Consider the following 16,627-nt stretch of genomic DNA (forward strand, 5'->3'; position numbering starts at 1 on the left):
GGCTATCCAGGCCTTCTGCAGGTGTTGATCTCTTCTGTCCTGAGGCAAAGGATAAGTCGTCGTCGTCGATTCGCAATGCGCAGAAAGCTATTCAAGAGCCTACTAAGGACCCACGACCAGTTCGAACACTTGCTCGAAGGGGTACCGAAGTTTTTACCGTCGTTGATGACCAGATCAGATGGGCAGACCTTGCGAGGTTGAAAGATGAATGGAGGAAAGGACTGAAACAGAAGAGAGAAGAACCTAGCGAAGAGACTAATGGGGACGACAAGAAAGAGAATGGTTCCTTAGAGCGGAATGTTGCTAGGGAAGAACCAGGGGAACAGGAAGATAAAGATGCCTCGAAGGCTTCATATTATCGGGTACGAATGACATCCCACATTCACAGGACGGTACAATACTAATATTTGTGTTTCATAGGTACTGAACACAACCGTATATGGGAAAATCGAGCAACTCGCCGTATCTCCGAATGGAGCTTTTCTGGCCATTACAACTACCAATACCGTTCATATCGCGATATTGCCAGACATTTCGCATCTCTCTGGACCAGATTATTCCCCCATTCGCGTCAAAACGTTCCAACTGGGGCCAACCACCCATGTTATTCCCGAATCACCGGTTGTGGCTGTCCTCTGGCACCCCCTAGGAGTACACGATACCAATGGTGGCTGTATAGTTACTGTAACTGCTGATTCTGCTGTGCGGTTATGGGAGATAGATCGCAAGAACCACTGGTCCTTCGACAGACCTACCCTTGCCATTGATCTGAAGAAACTTGTTGACGGAACTTCCATGGACCAAGACTTTACCCCCTTGAGCTTTGGCCAAAATAAGGGTTTCTCGGCGGATTCTTTTGATATGGAAGTTGCCGCTGCTAGGTTTGGTGGTCATGGGTATGAAGAAGAAGATGCATGGGCGTCTATGACACTTTGGGTAGCCATGCGGACAGGCGATGTTTATGCCCTCTGTCCACTCTTGCCATCCAAGTGGCAGGCCTCCACGGTCACTGTTCCATCTCTTACATCTTCTATCGTTCGCGAACTTGCTGTTGCGCAGGCTGAGGCTATGGAGTCTGATGACGAGCTCAAGGCAACCCAGCAACAATACGAATGGCTCAAAGAAATGGATAACCAGGATATATCGGTGGTCGAAGACGAAACGATGGTTACGGAAATTCGAGCTCGCCCGACCAATCCAAGCCCAATACCGCGACTTCAAGGCCCTTTCCTGCTTGACTTCGAGGGGCTCGAGGAAGACATGGATATCACAGATATCCTTGTCATTGCTCCTCGGGCAGACATTGACGACCTGATGGCTGGAGAGGATGAGCCAGAGCTCCTCAGCGACAACGCCCAGAGTGGGCTTTCTGGCACTATCATATGTCTTTTGACCTCTATGGGAACGCTTCATGTGTGTCTTGAAATGGACGGAGTGAAAGGGCAGTGGCTTCCAAGAACTTGCAAAAATACATTCAGCACACCCATGTCCGAACCCTCTGACCTACTACTCCTAGAATCACTGGAAACTGTTCGAGCCAAGGACAGGCAGTCAAACATGTGGCCTATGTTTTCGGAAGCCTTTGGATCTCGATATGACTTCTTCGTGACCACTGCTAGGACTGTCAGCTTTTTCTCCTTGTCATCCTGGGTTCATCGTGTGGAGCCTGAACTAAGATCTGAAGACACCGCTGGCTCAGCATTCCGTATAAATATTATCTGTGACAGCGAAATTGCGGAACGAGAGCAGTTGCTGCAATTACCTCCCACAGACATAGCTCCTGACAGTAGCGAGGAGCATCTAGCTGGCTGCCTGCCCATATTCGACTACGACTTGGGATATCTATTGTTGTCTTTCTCGCCTTCCAAGCCGTGTGCCGTCTTGCTTGACTCCCCTGAGTATGAAGACTTCAGGGCATCCATGGCCCCTTCAGACTCCGAGGAGGCACCAGAGAGCCATGTACCCGTACCAGCTCATACACGCCCGCCATACCAGGTCCCATCTGTCTTATACTTACAGTCTCCCCTCGTGTCCTTTGTTGCAGACCATGTTCCCCACGGGCATAGACATACCCTTAAAGAGCCCGTCCGCCTATCGCCATCAACTTTGGAACTCTTCACATCCGCTCACAGGATCTTGAGCGCATATACTCATGCACTGGAAGTTGCAGCCTCTGATCTTTTTCGCCGCTGTGAACGGTTACAGGGCGAGATGCGAGGGCAACTTACGCAGCTCGTCGAGATTGGCGAGAGAATACAAGATGTCTCAAATGGCACAGTCAGGGGAACGGTGAAGAGACCTCCCGTGGATCGTGAACAAGTACTTAGTTCAAGGCTGAGTGCGGCCCAATCGAGACAAGTGGAGCTTACGGAACGATACAATAACATCCGTCTTAGAATCATCAAGGCTGGAGGACGACCAATAAGTGAGAAAGAAAAAGCATGGATGAAGGAAGTTGATGCACTATCTACCTCGATCAGTGAAGAGGATGGAAAGGCCAAGGGTGAATTAGCAGAACGGCTTGAAACGGTACGTTATTTTCGTTACTATATATATGTCCGTGGAATTTGTACTGACGCAGCATTGAAGGCAACTGCCATAGCTAAGGAACTTCTGTCCAAGATGAAGAATATCCCCGATGTCGTCGACTCGGCCCCTTCAACGCCCAACACTACACATCCCATGGTGCCACAGAGACTACAGAAGGCCAAGGTCGCAGATGCTATGAGTATGGTTGAACGAGAGTATGTCCTTATCCTTATTACTAACGTTTAGCTTTAACCATGGCTCGGCGCGAACCGATAACTGCTAACCACTATTGCACAGATCTGCTGTCATCGACGCTATCACATCCAGACTCGAACGACTTTCATCCAGTTTCCCTGACCTTTAACGATACGCTTAGACTATTTTCTTCTCATCCATTCTAACCATTTGAATAAATACCCTTACTTCTTGTTATAATTATGGTTACTAGGGAATGAGACTTGGAAATAATCAATACCATTGTAGTAACAAATGATCCCCAAGTTGCGTGCTGGCAAGACGATGCTGCCGGCCTACTACAAAGTAACAAAGCTGAAGGTGACATGCAAAAGATACCTATCGAGCCCACCAAAGAGAGATGATAACTGCCCTAGGCATAATGCGAAAGATGACCGTGTTCAGAAATTAGCCAGACCGGCCTTTGTCCCAACCATGACCCAAACATGTTGACTGGTGGTGGAAAAGTAAAAACGGCACCAGGATCCAAGTGTGCTGCCATTAAACCCAACGCTCCCATTCTTTATCGAGATCCAAGCGCTCCTCGATAATCTCTCTGAGCTCTCTAACAATTGAGGCCCAGCTAGGCAGGACGAGGCTGTCAATCTGCTCCTCCCAGGTTCGCATCTCATCTCTGTATCCAGTCCACCAATGGTTGAACCTGGCACGGGCAAAAACGCTCATGGGAGTGTTATCAGCGAAGTTCCGCAGGTAGATATCGGATTTAATCCAAGCAAGATATACCCCATTCAGGTATTTCTGTCGACAAGACCTGTAGCGATGCGCGTACTTCAGATACGCGTCCTCTTCAACGTAGAATTTCACAGCGCAAGTAGGTATTTTGGGCGGATCGGCAGTGTATCCGCTCTTTGGGCCCCAGCTGAACAGCATATCGATGGATCTGGCATGTCTCGAGAGACGCCCGCGGGGCTCGTTGGGGCAGAGGCGGTAGAAGCGCTGGTTGAAGCTGTTTTGGAGGAATAGGAAGCCCCTGTAGGCCTCTTCTGCTCTGCGGCGAGCGATGTTGGTGGCGTGCACGATGTCCTGGGGGATAGCCGCGAGGATACGCCGGGGAAGAAACACATTGCTTCCCTCGGGTGAGTCGTGTCGATTGCGTGAGCTTTCTTGCCGGTACTGGTGTTGATAGGGGATCATTGGGCCCGGCGTTGGCCTGGCAGAGGGGATGGACAGCAGTCTTGGATCTAACGTCATGATGGACGCAGATTTAGGTGATAGAGACAAGTAAGAAGAGGAGGCAGGTAATGTTGTTTGTTTAAGTGAAAGAATGGATGCTGAAGGAGGTAGAAGATATCATGTAGCTTGTCATGATGATGTGAGGTGGCTGGCAGAAGTGAGTGTTTTGGTGGTGCTGACTTTGTGCGCGGAGGGTGAGAAGGGGGACTACAGGCAGAGCCAGCACAGCAACACTGGACAGGTCAGGACAGCAGCCTTTACTTTTATGTGGCAGGGTAAAAAGGTATGGAGGTGTAAATGAAGGGAGTTTCCGTATCTTTCGGGTCTCTGGCTGAGGCTACGGGGGATATTGAGACTCTGGCTAGAAAAGCGGCTGGATAAGAGAAGGCGATACCAGGCATATTCATGGCCTGTAGAGGGAGATGGGTCTTGTAGAGGAATTCAAGAGAGTATAGAGGCTGCTCATGGTGGTGATAATGACGTACAAGTATATACAGAGGATATAAATGTACACAAAAGGGAGGGAACTGGACACAAGGTGAAGGACAGGTCAGAACCGAGTATTCACTTCAAGTACAATAACTTCAGCCATGGTATAGCAAAGAAGAAGCAAGTAGAATGACCGAGCGACTGTTGTCAAGGTATCAGTACTTGACTCCTGGTGGAAGATTCCGCCTGCTTTTACCAAAGTTGGAGTTTTGTAGACAGCGGCACAGGAGGACATCTTGTGGAAGTCCAGAAAAAAAGGAGAGGATATAAAGGGGGGCAGTTATCGCCAAAGTAATTTTATTGTTATGTCGAAGCAAAGAGTGGGCTCTTTACATCGTACATGGAACGCTGGGCATCGTTTGCCGACATGAACCGTAACTTCTCATCACATAGTTAGGGAATGCGCCGGAAATAATAATAAGAACAGCATCTCTGATTATCGCCATATAGATAATCAGGCAGAGTGAAGGTCGAGTGGTATTGGGGAAGATATTGTGACGGAACGAGTTCATGCAGCTTTAACAATCATAATACATCAAAGAACGAGGCATATAACGAAAAGAGCGTAGTTCATTGGACACTAGAGGACGATGACCGTTAGAAATGAGGCGCCATTCATGTAGCAATAGGTAACTAACCGCTCAATCAAATGAACACCCGAGGCTGTCTCCACGATATCACTGACTTCGCCGACTTTCAGTGCAAAAGCGGCCTGTTCAAACTCGGCCTGCATTTCTCCTCGGCCAAAGAATCCGCTGTATTACTTTGTCAGTACCCCGTGCTTGTACTGCCTGCGATTGGCATCAAAAAAACTCACAGATCGCCCCTTTTCCTGGCACTGCTGCAGTCAGACTCCGAGGTCGCAATATCACCCAGTGATGCCTCGCCGGACTGGATACGCTGCTTGTGGTTGCGTAGGATCTCAATGGCCTCGTCCTTCGATCGTGTGATCTCCGACTCTCTCCAGCTGCTTGGTCGTCTGCTGTCACGGTGCTTGATAAGCAGATGGCTCGCCCTGATCTTGCCTTCGCCCTGGCCACTGGCTCCATGGCGATCACCTGCTGGCACGCTGTGGTGGGCAGCCATGTAAACCTTCAGCTTCTCGGTGTCCGTGTTCGCAGGCGGCTCCCACCGCGACTCCTTGGAAATCGCGTTGAAGTAGTATGGCAGGTTCTTGGAGTTCGAGTGCCGTACCTCCCAGCCGGAGGGGAGTCCTGTTTCAGCCTACATCGCTGTTAGCCTCTCGTCTCCCTCCAGCCACCGGAAAAGTAACTCACCATGCTGTCTATCTATCTATGCCCGTCTTGTATCTCGATGTTTTCCTGTTGTTTTCTTTTCGACTTTTTCGACTTTGCGGCGAAGATAAATGCGGGGGACTGCTGAGTCAGCACTGCCTGTACTTTCTTTCAACGTCAATTGAAATAGATCGAAATCGCAGCATCTTCATATGGTCAGAGAAGATGGTAACGATAAGTCGCGATGAAGGAGAGGCGGGTGCTGGAGACGACGGTGACTTGGGAGACGCTGTGCGGCCAGCCAAGTCGGCACGGCGCGCGATGTTCGAGAGAGGCTTTCGTGCGTGGTCGGGCCTCGCTGATATCGCTATTAAGGCGACAAGTCTGCCCGATAGCTGCTTTGACTTGAAGATGCTTGCAGATATACCGTCTCTATCACCAGGTTCAGATTTAAAAGAAGAGTACGGCCGGTTACGTGCGACTGGGACTTCAACCTGGGCAACAGAAGGCTCTGATGACTCTGTTTATATTGAAAAACAGCTTGATATTTACCTCTCTACGCGCGGGCCTACTAACATTACGTTGACTGACAGGGACTTGGACTATTGCTCCTGGTTTGGCCGTGCGGACAATCACATTACAGTCCTTGTTCTCGCATGGGCCTACATTCTCTCGGCTCGCTGGGCTGAGCTGGTATCTGGCGCCGTTTTCGAATACAACAATAACAGTCAGATTGTCGACGGCGATCATGTTATTTCAGTGAATACAGGAACGATAAATGACGAGGCAGCAAGATGGTGGACTGCTGTACTATCACAAGATGGCTGGGAAGCTTATATTCCTTCGGATGAGACTAGGTTCAAATCCCCATGGTCAATAGCTCTGAAGTCTCCCATCCGATTTAGGTTGTCTTATCTAGGAGAGACTTTGGTACAGCCTAAGGCCGCATCGTCTGTTGAAGCTCTCGGATACATTAAGGAGTACTGTAACCTCCATGGCCTTACCGAACAGAGCTATGCAGCGTTATCGGTTGCTCTACTCCTTCCAAGGCTTAGCTCTAGGGCCCGTAACGTTCCCCTGCCAATACCAAAACTCAACCACGAGGTTTGCGTATCTGGGATAAAGGGACGGGCCAGCCAAGAGCAGCTGTATGAGCTCAAATACCTGGATAAGTTTCTGGTTCTGAGCTGCAATACTAAAGGAATATGTGGTCTCCTGTCGAGTATCTTTTACGACCCTAAAGTGGCCTGCAATTTTGCAAGCCCATGGCTTCAGGCGATCATTGCTGTCATTAAACATGTTGGCGATACCCAAATTATTCATGTCATGGCAGCAAGGTCGCCACATCTCGCGTTTATATGGCTAGGTGCCATTATAACAGGGTTCCACAACGATGTAATAAGGGATGGGCAATCTGGTTTAATACCAATTGAGCTGCACTCAGCCACGTGGACTGGAACAATCCAGTCATTTATACAAGAACCCTTATCCAAACCCTTAGTTACAGATGGTTATATTTCACGTGCTAATGAGTGCCGTTTGCTATACATCATACAGGATGAGTTCCACGAAAGGTTGCCATTGAGTCCATGGCATCCCTTTGGCCAAACTGCACTTGAAGACACTGAACTTAGTATCCGCTCAAATGCCGAAAAGGTTACGGGTGGACTTGTATACGCGAAATGGAGTTGGGACTCTAAAGTAGGTAGCCTTATTCACCAAGTACCTCGTGGCAGCCTGTTGCCAGTTTTCCGGGAACTACCGGAGGTGCCTGACATACCTGTTAGCTACGAAGGATTCAGGGACGAAGATGTGGTGTCAGGGAATGCAACACGGATGATCTTCGGCTGGCTACGCTTTGAAGGATATCCAACCAGCGAAAGACCGATATATACTCACGAATGGTTTGACGTCGATGGTTCGGATGAAGATGATTATTTTCAAGCTATCCAAAGAGCAGAGAGGCTTAGACGTAGAGATCTAGTACAGCAAATATGACTCATCTTCGTCTCAGTAACTACTATTATAATCATTTTATCATAGTTATTTACCCTCCACTTAACCAGTCCTCTGTCAACCTTCACTTGACATCGATGACTGTCACTGCTTAGTCATCAAATTAGCCAGCAGTTAAATTCGCGGATTCGCAAGCTTCAAGTTTCTCTCGAGCGTACAACATTCTTAATATTGTTTAACATCATACATCAATTCGAATACTAATATTACATATCATCATTAATCTCCGGCGATGTCTGCGTCTCCAGCTCCCCAGAATGGCTCCGGCCAGCAACAGCAGCAAGGAACCGATCAAATTCATTTCAAATTCTGTCGCGAATGGTATTTACAGTCCACTCTACATTCAAACCACTCGAAATGAGAATGAAGACAGGCTAACTCATGCGCCTTTGTAGCTCCAACTTGTTATACCCGAAAGAAGACCGCGCGACGAATTCCCTAGTGTTTGCATGCCGAACCTGCCACGTCGCCGAGCCAGCAACATCATACTGCGTTTTTCAGAACAAACTTCATAGCCAGGTTGGCGACACTGCAGGAGTAACACAGGACATCGGAAATGATCCAACTGTTGGTCTACCATTATGTCTCCTCTGTGGGGAGCTGATAAGCTGCGACTCTTACGGGGATTTTGCAGAATACATGGCCTGGAACAGACCTTCTCAGCAGAAGCAGAGCTAGTAGCTGTTGAACGGTGTTGAAGAACTCATTTGGCTAACAACAACTAAACATCTAGCTTCCACGATCAAATAAATTGTGTCCTAGCTGCGGCGAGAACGAGGCGGTGTTTTTCCAGTCACAGCAACGATCTGCTGAGACAGGAATGGTGAGATATATGAAGTTATTACTGCTGGCTTTTGGCATACTCTTTTCTGACTCTCGGGACTATTTCAGAAACTTTACTATGTGTGCTGCACTTGCGGAAAGGTGTTCGTTTGAGGCATTCACGACAGTTTTTGCTGTTAATTTTCCAGTCTACGAGCCCTCGGTATTTTCCCTACAACCTTCACGATCTTGAAGCCGACGGCTCAGACACGTCCTAGCTATTCACTTCCATTTTGTCTTTTTTATGGCCAGGAGTTCCGGATATGTGCATTTCGCCGCAGGAACGGGCGGGGGCGTATGGGTGAAATTGTCTCTAGAAGAGTGAAAGAACTTAATGATGTACACGACGCCGTCATTCAAAGGAGATCTTGTATAATACAGGCGACAAATAATATTACAAATGCATCGGCGCCAATGACAATATCTTTGACCATTTCTTATTTCGTAGTTCCGCTCCAACAATGCCTATTCACTGCACGTTAGCCAGGTCACAGCTAGTCTCCAGTATCTAATACCAGTCTGCAAACTCACCGTTTAATCTTGACCCAATTGGGTCCCCAGACTTGTTTATCAGAACACAGGCATTATCATCGAACTTGACATAGCTTCCATCCGGCCGTCGGACCTCCTTCTTCGTTCTAACTATCACGGCATGGCGGACATCTCCTCGCTTGACCTTGTTGGCAATAGATGTGCTTGCGTTGCCGTCTGAGCCGAAGTTTCGTTGTTTCTGGACGACAACAACAATCCGATCACCTTCAATCGTGTCAAATAAGCAAACCAGCAACAGTATATGTATATATCAAGGGGCCGGGCGAACCTATTGTCCCTGTCTTTGACTTCTTCAGGACTTGGGCGCATTCGACGACTGCTGCCCCGGAGTTGTCAATACAATTGAGGAGAGTCTATTAACAGAGTTAGTGCAAAATTCTGCATGTAGCAAACACACAAGCAGCATACCTTTAGTTGTATCATCTTTGCTTCATTGCGCAGCGTCTTGTTCTTCTGTTTCGCTTCTTCATCGTCTTCCTTTCTTCTTTTGCGACTTCAATCTTTTTGATTACCTAATATTGTATCCGGACGGGATTTATCATACGCCGGATGCCGATACTCCGGCTCCAGCATTCACCCCGGCGACATAGTGTCAAAAACGCAACAATTTATATATGAAATGAGTGGAGAGAAGCCGGAATTCTTTTTCTATTCATACTGAATATGGCAGAGAAACGTTAGTATCGAAAATTCCTTTTTGGAGCTAAAAATGCATTCCGACTAAATGGAGTATACAACCACGTGACTGTCGCATTTGGCCCCCTTTGCGACTCGTGAAGAAGTTCGAAAAAGGCGCGAAGAAGGCTGGCGTTTACAACGCGTGCGCAGTCCTCCTGGAACGTCGACGGCGGAGGATCTGTGGTTGCTGAGAAGACGGTGCTGATCTTGCGGGAGTCTTCTGGGTCAATGGTATTGAAACGCGACTGTTTAGAGGTTGTGTTTGCCCCTAGACTTAAACCCCCGAGAGCAAGCTTCCGTCGATGACCTATTTCATGACCCCATTGTTACGGTGTTCTGGCTCATTATTGTTATTTCGTGATGATATATGACCTATAACGATGCCACGCACGCCTGCCATCGAGAAGAGGGAGAGATTGACGCTCTCTCAGCTCGCAACATATGATGATATCTTGACAGATACCCTTGTGGACCATGTAAGCCCTGCGCTGATACGAGACATAGGAGATGGTCGACACCTATTCTAACGGCTATATGCTACAGGCTTTCTTTTGGACAACAATTCGCAAAAACAGGACCAAATATTTCCCTGTCAGGGGCATCAATGAGGACACTATTACGTCTATTCTACTTCACGATGTAATCGTGGCCAAAGATGTACCAAAGGCGGAGAAGCAGCTTCTAGCGCTTCCTGGGCTTAAGAAATTCACCGATAGGCTTTGTTCTGACCGGGAAAGGGAATGGTTTCGTCGACATCTTCGCAAATATATATCAATATATCTCCCTGATTGCCCATTTGAGGTTACAACTACGAATAGATATACGGTTTTGACCCATGAGGCGGCAGTCTCTGCCAGGAAATTCATACCGTCCGGTCATCCAGTGAAATATCTCAGCGGCACACTAGTTTCAATTACCAAGGAGGAAGAAAACGACCTTGACCTTACCAAACGCGATTTTAGCATCGTCATGTCGACCAGGAAAAAGACTGCTTCCCTGTTTTTGGGGCCTGCGAGATTTGCGAACCACGACTGTAATGCCAATGCGAAACTGGTCACGAGGGGTTTTGAGAGCATGGAAGTGGTCGCCACCCAGGATATCGACATTGGCAATGAAATAACAGTCTCATATGGCGACAACTATTTTGGTGAGGATAACTGCGAATGCCTTTGCCATAGCTGCGAGATGGCACAACGTAACGGCTGGTCGTCACCAACCGCCTCACGTGTCAACAGCTGGGTGCACAGCTCATCTGAATTTGCTGATGCGTCAGAGCACCCAGCCAGCTCTTCAAATGGATGCGAAAAGCACGAGCTGGAAACAGACTCTGAATCCTCTGATGGTTTTCTGGGGAAGAAAAGGAAAGTTGAGCGGAAATCTTCGAATTTGCGGCTTCAGGAATCTGTAAATGATACAGTGGATGTCGATGCAAAATCAAACCAGGGATCACCTTCATTAGTGACAAATTTGTGCTCGCCACTCGTCGGAAACGCGGAAAAATCCAATGATTCCACTCTACCCGGAGGTAATAACACTAAGAATAGATGCAGAACAGCCAATATTCCGCTTTGCGACGAAGAAGTATCAGCGGCTTGTCGGGCGTCAAGAGATACTTCTATTGAAAATAGCAGCGGTCAATCATCTGAATCGACTGCTGCAACATCTTGTCCTGGATCTGGCGACCAGGCATCACTTACACCGGGGACCGAGGAGTCAACTACAAAGGAACCAGGAAAGACTGAAAAGATATCCGAACTACAACTTAAACCTCCATTTCCTCAAATAATTCTTGGAGATTCAGAAACAGATCTATCGGATTTATCCACAGTATCCGAGCCAGTTGAATCAGAAGCCACAAATGATCCCCCCAGACCCAAACGGAAATACAAAAAACGCGGCCTTCCATTACCAGTCGTTGAGGAACCTCCAATCTTCAAGGTTCGTGTCCCCGGGGACTATACCAAGACTAGTGTTTTACTGGTACAGCGTTGTGATCGATGGGTTGAATGCCAAACATGCGGTGACTGGTTTGTTCAAGGAGAAGCTTATTTTACAAGAAAAGAATGTCCGCGTTGTGAACGGCATTCTAAATTATATGGATATCGATGGCCCAAAACTGATAAGGAGGGTAGGCGTGACAAAGAAGAACGGGTAATGGACCACCGTACCATTCATCGTTTCTTAACAAATGACGATGAATCGCGGCTTGATCGACGGGGTCGGGGACTCGGTGTGAGTACTACTAGTCCTACGCCAGATGTTTCTGAAACAAGGACGGAGACCGATGCAAGCGAGATTGGAGAAGGAAGACGTGTTACTCGCTCATGTCGACGGGCGTCCCGAAGGTTAGAGGAGAGCTGTGTTTAGGTCGGGATTCTGTGCATGATTTCGTTCGGGGATATTGCTATTTTGACTGCCCTCCATCGCAATATCAAAAAAGTCAATAAAGAAGAAATGTCTCGCCATTCCAGGGATTATACGCATGGAAAGTGTTTTCATCCGTCTGATGGACTTGCAAGTATGGATGGCGAGCTCGGAAAGTGTCTATCTTTCTCTTGTGTTTATATGCTTTGAGGTATTCACCCATGTCGTCCTCTATGGTATATGGCCAGTATGGACCTTCGGGATACCGCATCACGACGGGCACAATGCTTCTGTTCTCTTTCTTGGCCTTCTTGAGCGCTAGCTCTCGCCGAAAACGAAGTCGTCGCGATGCAATGTGATCCCTACTGGACCACAGTTCCGGAGGTGAGTGGGCAAGCCGATGAGCTGTTCGTGTTTCGGTTTCCTTGACCGAGTGCATGGAGTCGCGAAGGTTGCTCCACCAGCTGAGGAATCCCATGACTGTGAATCGGGTTTAATACTGAGCTGTGAATTGAGTTATTGAGTGAGTATACCCGAAATTTTTTTTACAGGTATGTCTATTAGATTTACTTGCTATCTTTTATATTGTTACCACAACTTTGTTTGCTTTGTGTGTTTGCTATTGCGGTTTCTTGTTTGTATCTTTGCGACTGTACACCCCTGTCATTCACAGCTTCACTTTCAGTATCAGTTTGAACTATACTAATGCGGAGAGATGCAGGTTACCTACGGGAGATCGTTAACTTCCTGCGGTTCTCAGTTTTCTTAATTGGTGTTATAGGCTATCAATCAAACCCAATGGCCTGCCTGTTCCCGTCTTGCATGACCATCCGAACGATGGTGCTAAAAAGATTTTCCTGGTCTTTTCCACCACCCAACTATATCAAGATCCTCTACTTGACGTGCGGTGGCATTCATGCATGTCGAGCTGAGTTTCAGAATCGGGCGTATGACGATAACTCGGTACGTTGGGACCGTTCACTCTGTCGAAACTGTCTATGGGCATTGGATCTTCTGCATATTTGCAAGGCGTCAGCCGGAGCCCGTGTAATGACCAAAAGATACCCCTATGCCAATGGCCACTCACCATATCCCTTTTTTCTCGGTGATTGCAACGGCGGAGTCCACTTTTCCTTCCTAGACTGTGATTCCTTCGCATTTGACAACCGTATCTTCGCATTCTCGATCTCGATCTTCAAATACTCCACAAAAACTAGAATCAGCACATCTAATGTTCTGTCTGTATTGCGGGCAGATCGCTGTCGTCGACCACTTTTCCGAATCCGATGACGTTTCTTGTGTCTGCGTGAATACCTCTTTCCGAGAAGGAATCGGATGTGGTAGAAGTATCCGATACCATCGTTGATTACTGGCTTGTTGTAATGATAGGATGCAAAGGTAGATGGTGGTGACAGACCTGCAGCGCTTTGTTTCTTGTGAGAACTTGGATATTTTCTTCCTTTCAACCTACGTAGATTTTTGCTGCGAGAGGATACATTTCCTCGCTTGCTAGAGGGTGGAGTTGTTTGTTTGTGTATAGTGCGAGATAGAAGCTGTAAGATATGTATATTAGATCATAATAGTGTAGAGAGAAGAGATTTGTTACTACAGAACCACTCACAGGATGTTTGACTAATGGTGATCTTAGTTAATTGGTATTTGGCCAAATACTTTCTCAGTAGCAAATGTTCACAATTCTATCTGTATTTCTGAAGTTTATAAACTTGTCAGCTAAAAGAAGCTCTGGAGGTCATAATTTTATTGTATTTCTATAACTATTTCCAACCTGCATTCATATTGCTTCCAATCAGTTACCCACTATCATGCAATTTTAACCGGCGCCGGGAATTCAATGCAATGTAGATGGTATATAATACAGAACGGTATATAAGGAGACAAATGCATGTATGGAAAGAGAGATGGTGGAAATGGGGAGATGAGTGTTAGATCAGTGCTTGTCCCCTAAACATTGCTTCACGGACACCCTTGACGACGTCCTTTCGGTCTTTCTTGTTGACAAGAACAATACCTCGTCCTCTTCTGCCCATGCGACCCAAACGACCCAGACGATGAATGAAGTCGATAGTCGAGTGAGGAACATCGTACAAGATGACGTTTCGAACAGCTACAGTATCGATTCCTCTGGATCCCAAGTCAGTAATGACAAGGACTTTAGTGTTGTCCAGTGACTTTGTTGAGTTGGGCTTTTTGGGCTCGTCATTTCGCAGGAAGGGTATTGAGCCTGAGTCAAGTTGCTTGCTCTTCATAAGCAATTTCTTGTCTTCTTCAGAGAGCTGTGGCTTTGCCTGAGTAAATTCATTGAGGATCTCAGCTTGTCGTTTCTCCGAAGTGTCACGGGTCAGGGCAACAGCGTCAATTCCTTTTGAAGCCAGGAAGCCAGCAACCTCTTCGGCTGATTCGCGTTCATTGACAAATACGATGATATGTTTTGTCTCTGGAGTGCCGGTGATACGGGCAAAGGCGTCCCCATCGTCACCGCTTCCAGCTTTGCCCAGGGACCATACGACGTCGGCGCATGCAAGGGACTTTTTGCCATGGTAGGGCTCTTTGTCGACATCGACAACACCGAGTTGGACTCTTCGAGGAATAGCGTGGAGATTTGGAGTGACGAGTCTTCGAATATTAGGGTATAGTTCACGAAGACGATTATCCAAGTGTCGAGGAATTGTAGCAGAGCAGAGAATGAGCTGCTTCAGCGTTGATGCTGCTCGTTCGATTATAGAGTTGGTGATTGGTGAGAAAGACCGGTCAAAGAGGGAATCAGCCTCGTCCGCAATGATGTGAGTTACACGACTCAGAATGTATGGATTAGACTCTGCGATTGAGCTAACCAGGTGCGGCGTACTGATGAGCACGTCTAAACCTGCGGGGTTGAATAAACTATTTCGAATCCTACGCGGGGTCTGCGAGGAGCTGATAAGAGCAGAACGGAATTTGATCGTGTGTGAGAGCTGCTTGACTAAGTGCCCTACTTGGTTCACCAGTTCGGATGTAGGGACCAGAATAATAACTCGGGGCTTTGCAACATCCTGGTATGTATCTGGTGTTGTAAGCTCAGGGGACTCCAACTCAAATATGTTGTTCTTTTCTCGCCGCTCTTTTTCCTCCTGCTCTTTCTTCGCCTTTTCATCGGCCTCGATCTTGTCCTGTTCCTTCTGGAAGGCCTCAGCATGCTTGAGAGCATCAAGAACAGGAACAAGATAGGCCAAAGTCTTGCCTGAGCCAGTTTCCGCCGCGAGCAGGAACTGGTCGTACTTGGGCGCAAGGTCGTCTGTTTGGGCAGCGGGGTCGGGAGTCTTGTTATTGTTGCCCAACAGTGTCGGTATGGCAACACGCTGAATGGGCGTAGGAGTAATATCCTCCATCCCCACCAGCGCATTCTTATACACTGCCTCGCGCACAACGTCGAGAAGCGGGAATTGGTCGAATGAAGTTATGTCGGCAATCTTCTCCTTAATCGCCATACGTCGATTGTACGGCACAGGAGTTAGGGCAATCTGCATCTTCAGAGGCTTCATCCACGATTCTTCGCTCTTTTCCTTTTCCTTTCCTTGATCTCTGAACTTCGGTTTGGCTGCTCGCCTGAGCTCGGCGTCCGATCTGGGGCGGGTGTTATCCCGTAGACGAACGCTGGTCCGGTTCATGGCTCCAAACGGGCTGTTCTCAAACCGGTCGGACTTCTTGGACTTCTCATCTGGTAGCACGGACTTTGCTACATTCGGCGACAGCCTCATCCGTGAGGGCTTCCGTCGAGCATGGGCTGTCGAAGCTGCACGAGAGAGCTGTCTCCATGGCTGTAATGCCTCGCCGACGGGCAGCAGACTCGCGCGAGTGATCTGACAGTACAGACACATCGTCTTAGGCCCCAAAGGGGCCCTTACCGACAGCATCTCTGATATCCCAGCTGCCGCTTCAATGACTTCGCTAAAATGTTGACGTCGCTGTCGTCGTCGTTGATTCCCTTTTGCTTTCTTCAATATTTTTTTTTTTACTTTTGAGTTTGCCTGGGCCGGGCCCGGATAGGCTTCGGCTGAATATTTTGCCGCACCGAGTGACTCAGCCATGACTCAGCTGTTGAATAACCTTCTTACTAAGCTGTTGTCATGGCAACAAATAGGCTTTTGCGTTTTATTTGTCAACACTTTATATCAACTCCTCAACTCCAACTTCAACCCCATCATCAGACATCAAAACCATCACCTTCTTCTTCCCCTCTTCTTCTTCTCCTTTTCTTCAGGCACAGTCTCTTCTTCGTCCTGCAGGGGTACACTGCTCTCGCAGTCCTCTTTCTGTTCCCTCATTCGTTAGCGCTTTGCGCGCTGCGCAACTTGCCCTGTTTTTGTTATTCGTTGTTGTTCGCGACTCGATTCTACTCTTTCCAATCCTTTGTGGAAGCCATTTTTATTCCCCATTGTCCGGTAATAAATTCTTTGATATTGCAGTCGCAGCAGATCATATCAACAGATATTACATTTACTAGCTCGCGGTGAGCC

The 16,627-nt window shown here is 47.8% G+C and overlaps 9 protein-coding genes across 9 annotated transcripts; 4 read left to right on the forward strand and 5 right to left on the reverse strand.

Moving 5' to 3' along the window:
- Nucleotides 1–795: 795 nt before the first annotated feature.
- TERG_03425 (uncharacterized protein) lies at nucleotides 796–2,893 on the forward strand (the record flags this gene model as incomplete). Its single annotated transcript, XM_003236332.2, has 3 exons — nucleotides 796–2,529; nucleotides 2,590–2,744; nucleotides 2,827–2,893. The coding sequence occupies 3 exons, from the start codon at nucleotides 796–798 to the stop codon at nucleotides 2,891–2,893; spliced, it is 1,956 nt and encodes a 651-aa protein (XP_003236380.2).
- A 371-nt stretch (nucleotides 2,894–3,264) lies between these two features.
- Nucleotides 3,265–3,975, reverse strand: TERG_03426 (uncharacterized protein; the record flags this gene model as incomplete). Its single annotated transcript, XM_003236333.1, has 1 exon — nucleotides 3,265–3,975. The coding sequence occupies one exon, from the start codon at nucleotides 3,973–3,975 to the stop codon at nucleotides 3,265–3,267; it is 711 nt and encodes a 236-aa protein (XP_003236381.1).
- A 1,041-nt stretch (nucleotides 3,976–5,016) lies between these two features.
- Nucleotides 5,017–5,532, reverse strand: TERG_03427 (uncharacterized protein; the record flags this gene model as incomplete). The annotated part of the gene is made up of 3 exons (XM_003236334.2): nucleotides 5,017–5,026; nucleotides 5,085–5,201; nucleotides 5,264–5,532. 3 exons carry the CDS (start codon nucleotides 5,530–5,532, stop codon nucleotides 5,017–5,019), a joined length of 396 nt encoding a protein of 131 aa, XP_003236382.2.
- Nucleotides 5,533–5,609: 77 nt separating this feature from the next.
- Nucleotides 5,610–7,679, forward strand: TERG_03428 (uncharacterized protein; the record flags this gene model as incomplete). Its single annotated transcript, XM_003236335.2, has 1 exon — nucleotides 5,610–7,679. The coding sequence occupies one exon, from the start codon at nucleotides 5,610–5,612 to the stop codon at nucleotides 7,677–7,679; it is 2,070 nt and encodes a 689-aa protein (XP_003236383.2).
- A 250-nt stretch (nucleotides 7,680–7,929) lies between these two features.
- On the forward strand, nucleotides 7,930–8,375 carry TERG_03429 (uncharacterized protein; the record flags this gene model as incomplete). Its single annotated transcript, XM_003236336.2, has 2 exons — nucleotides 7,930–8,018; nucleotides 8,093–8,375. 2 exons carry the CDS (start codon nucleotides 7,930–7,932, stop codon nucleotides 8,373–8,375), a joined length of 372 nt encoding a protein of 123 aa, XP_003236384.2.
- Nucleotides 8,376–8,869: 494 nt separating this feature from the next.
- TERG_03430 (mitochondrial 54S ribosomal protein YmL38/YmL34) lies at nucleotides 8,870–9,494 on the reverse strand (the record flags this gene model as incomplete). Its single annotated transcript, XM_003236337.2, has 4 exons — nucleotides 8,870–8,984; nucleotides 9,051–9,275; nucleotides 9,340–9,424; nucleotides 9,480–9,494. 4 exons carry the CDS (start codon nucleotides 9,492–9,494, stop codon nucleotides 8,914–8,916), a joined length of 396 nt encoding a protein of 131 aa, XP_003236385.1. The 3' UTR covers nucleotides 8,870–8,913.
- Nucleotides 9,495–10,129: 635 nt separating this feature from the next.
- On the forward strand, nucleotides 10,130–12,116 carry TERG_03431 (uncharacterized protein; the record flags this gene model as incomplete). Its single annotated transcript, XM_003236338.1, has 2 exons — nucleotides 10,130–10,225; nucleotides 10,293–12,116. 2 exons carry the CDS (start codon nucleotides 10,130–10,132, stop codon nucleotides 12,114–12,116), a joined length of 1,920 nt encoding a protein of 639 aa, XP_003236386.1.
- A 73-nt stretch (nucleotides 12,117–12,189) lies between these two features.
- TERG_03432 (uncharacterized protein) lies at nucleotides 12,190–12,591 on the reverse strand (the record flags this gene model as incomplete). Its single annotated transcript, XM_003236339.1, has 1 exon — nucleotides 12,190–12,591. One exon carries the CDS (start codon nucleotides 12,589–12,591, stop codon nucleotides 12,190–12,192), a length of 402 nt encoding a protein of 133 aa, XP_003236387.1.
- A 1,465-nt stretch (nucleotides 12,592–14,056) lies between these two features.
- On the reverse strand, nucleotides 14,057–16,198 carry TERG_03433 (uncharacterized protein; the record flags this gene model as incomplete). Its single annotated transcript, XM_047748082.1, has 2 exons — nucleotides 14,057–15,970; nucleotides 16,016–16,198. The coding sequence occupies 2 exons, from the start codon at nucleotides 16,196–16,198 to the stop codon at nucleotides 14,057–14,059; spliced, it is 2,097 nt and encodes a 698-aa protein (XP_047604056.1).
- Between the last annotated feature and the right edge of the window lie 429 nt (nucleotides 16,199–16,627).

Source organism: Trichophyton rubrum, assembly GCF_000151425.1.
Source record: "Trichophyton rubrum CBS 118892 genomic scaffold supercont2.3, whole genome shotgun sequence".
NCBI classification, from domain to species: domain Eukaryota; kingdom Fungi; phylum Ascomycota; class Eurotiomycetes; order Onygenales; family Arthrodermataceae; genus Trichophyton; species Trichophyton rubrum.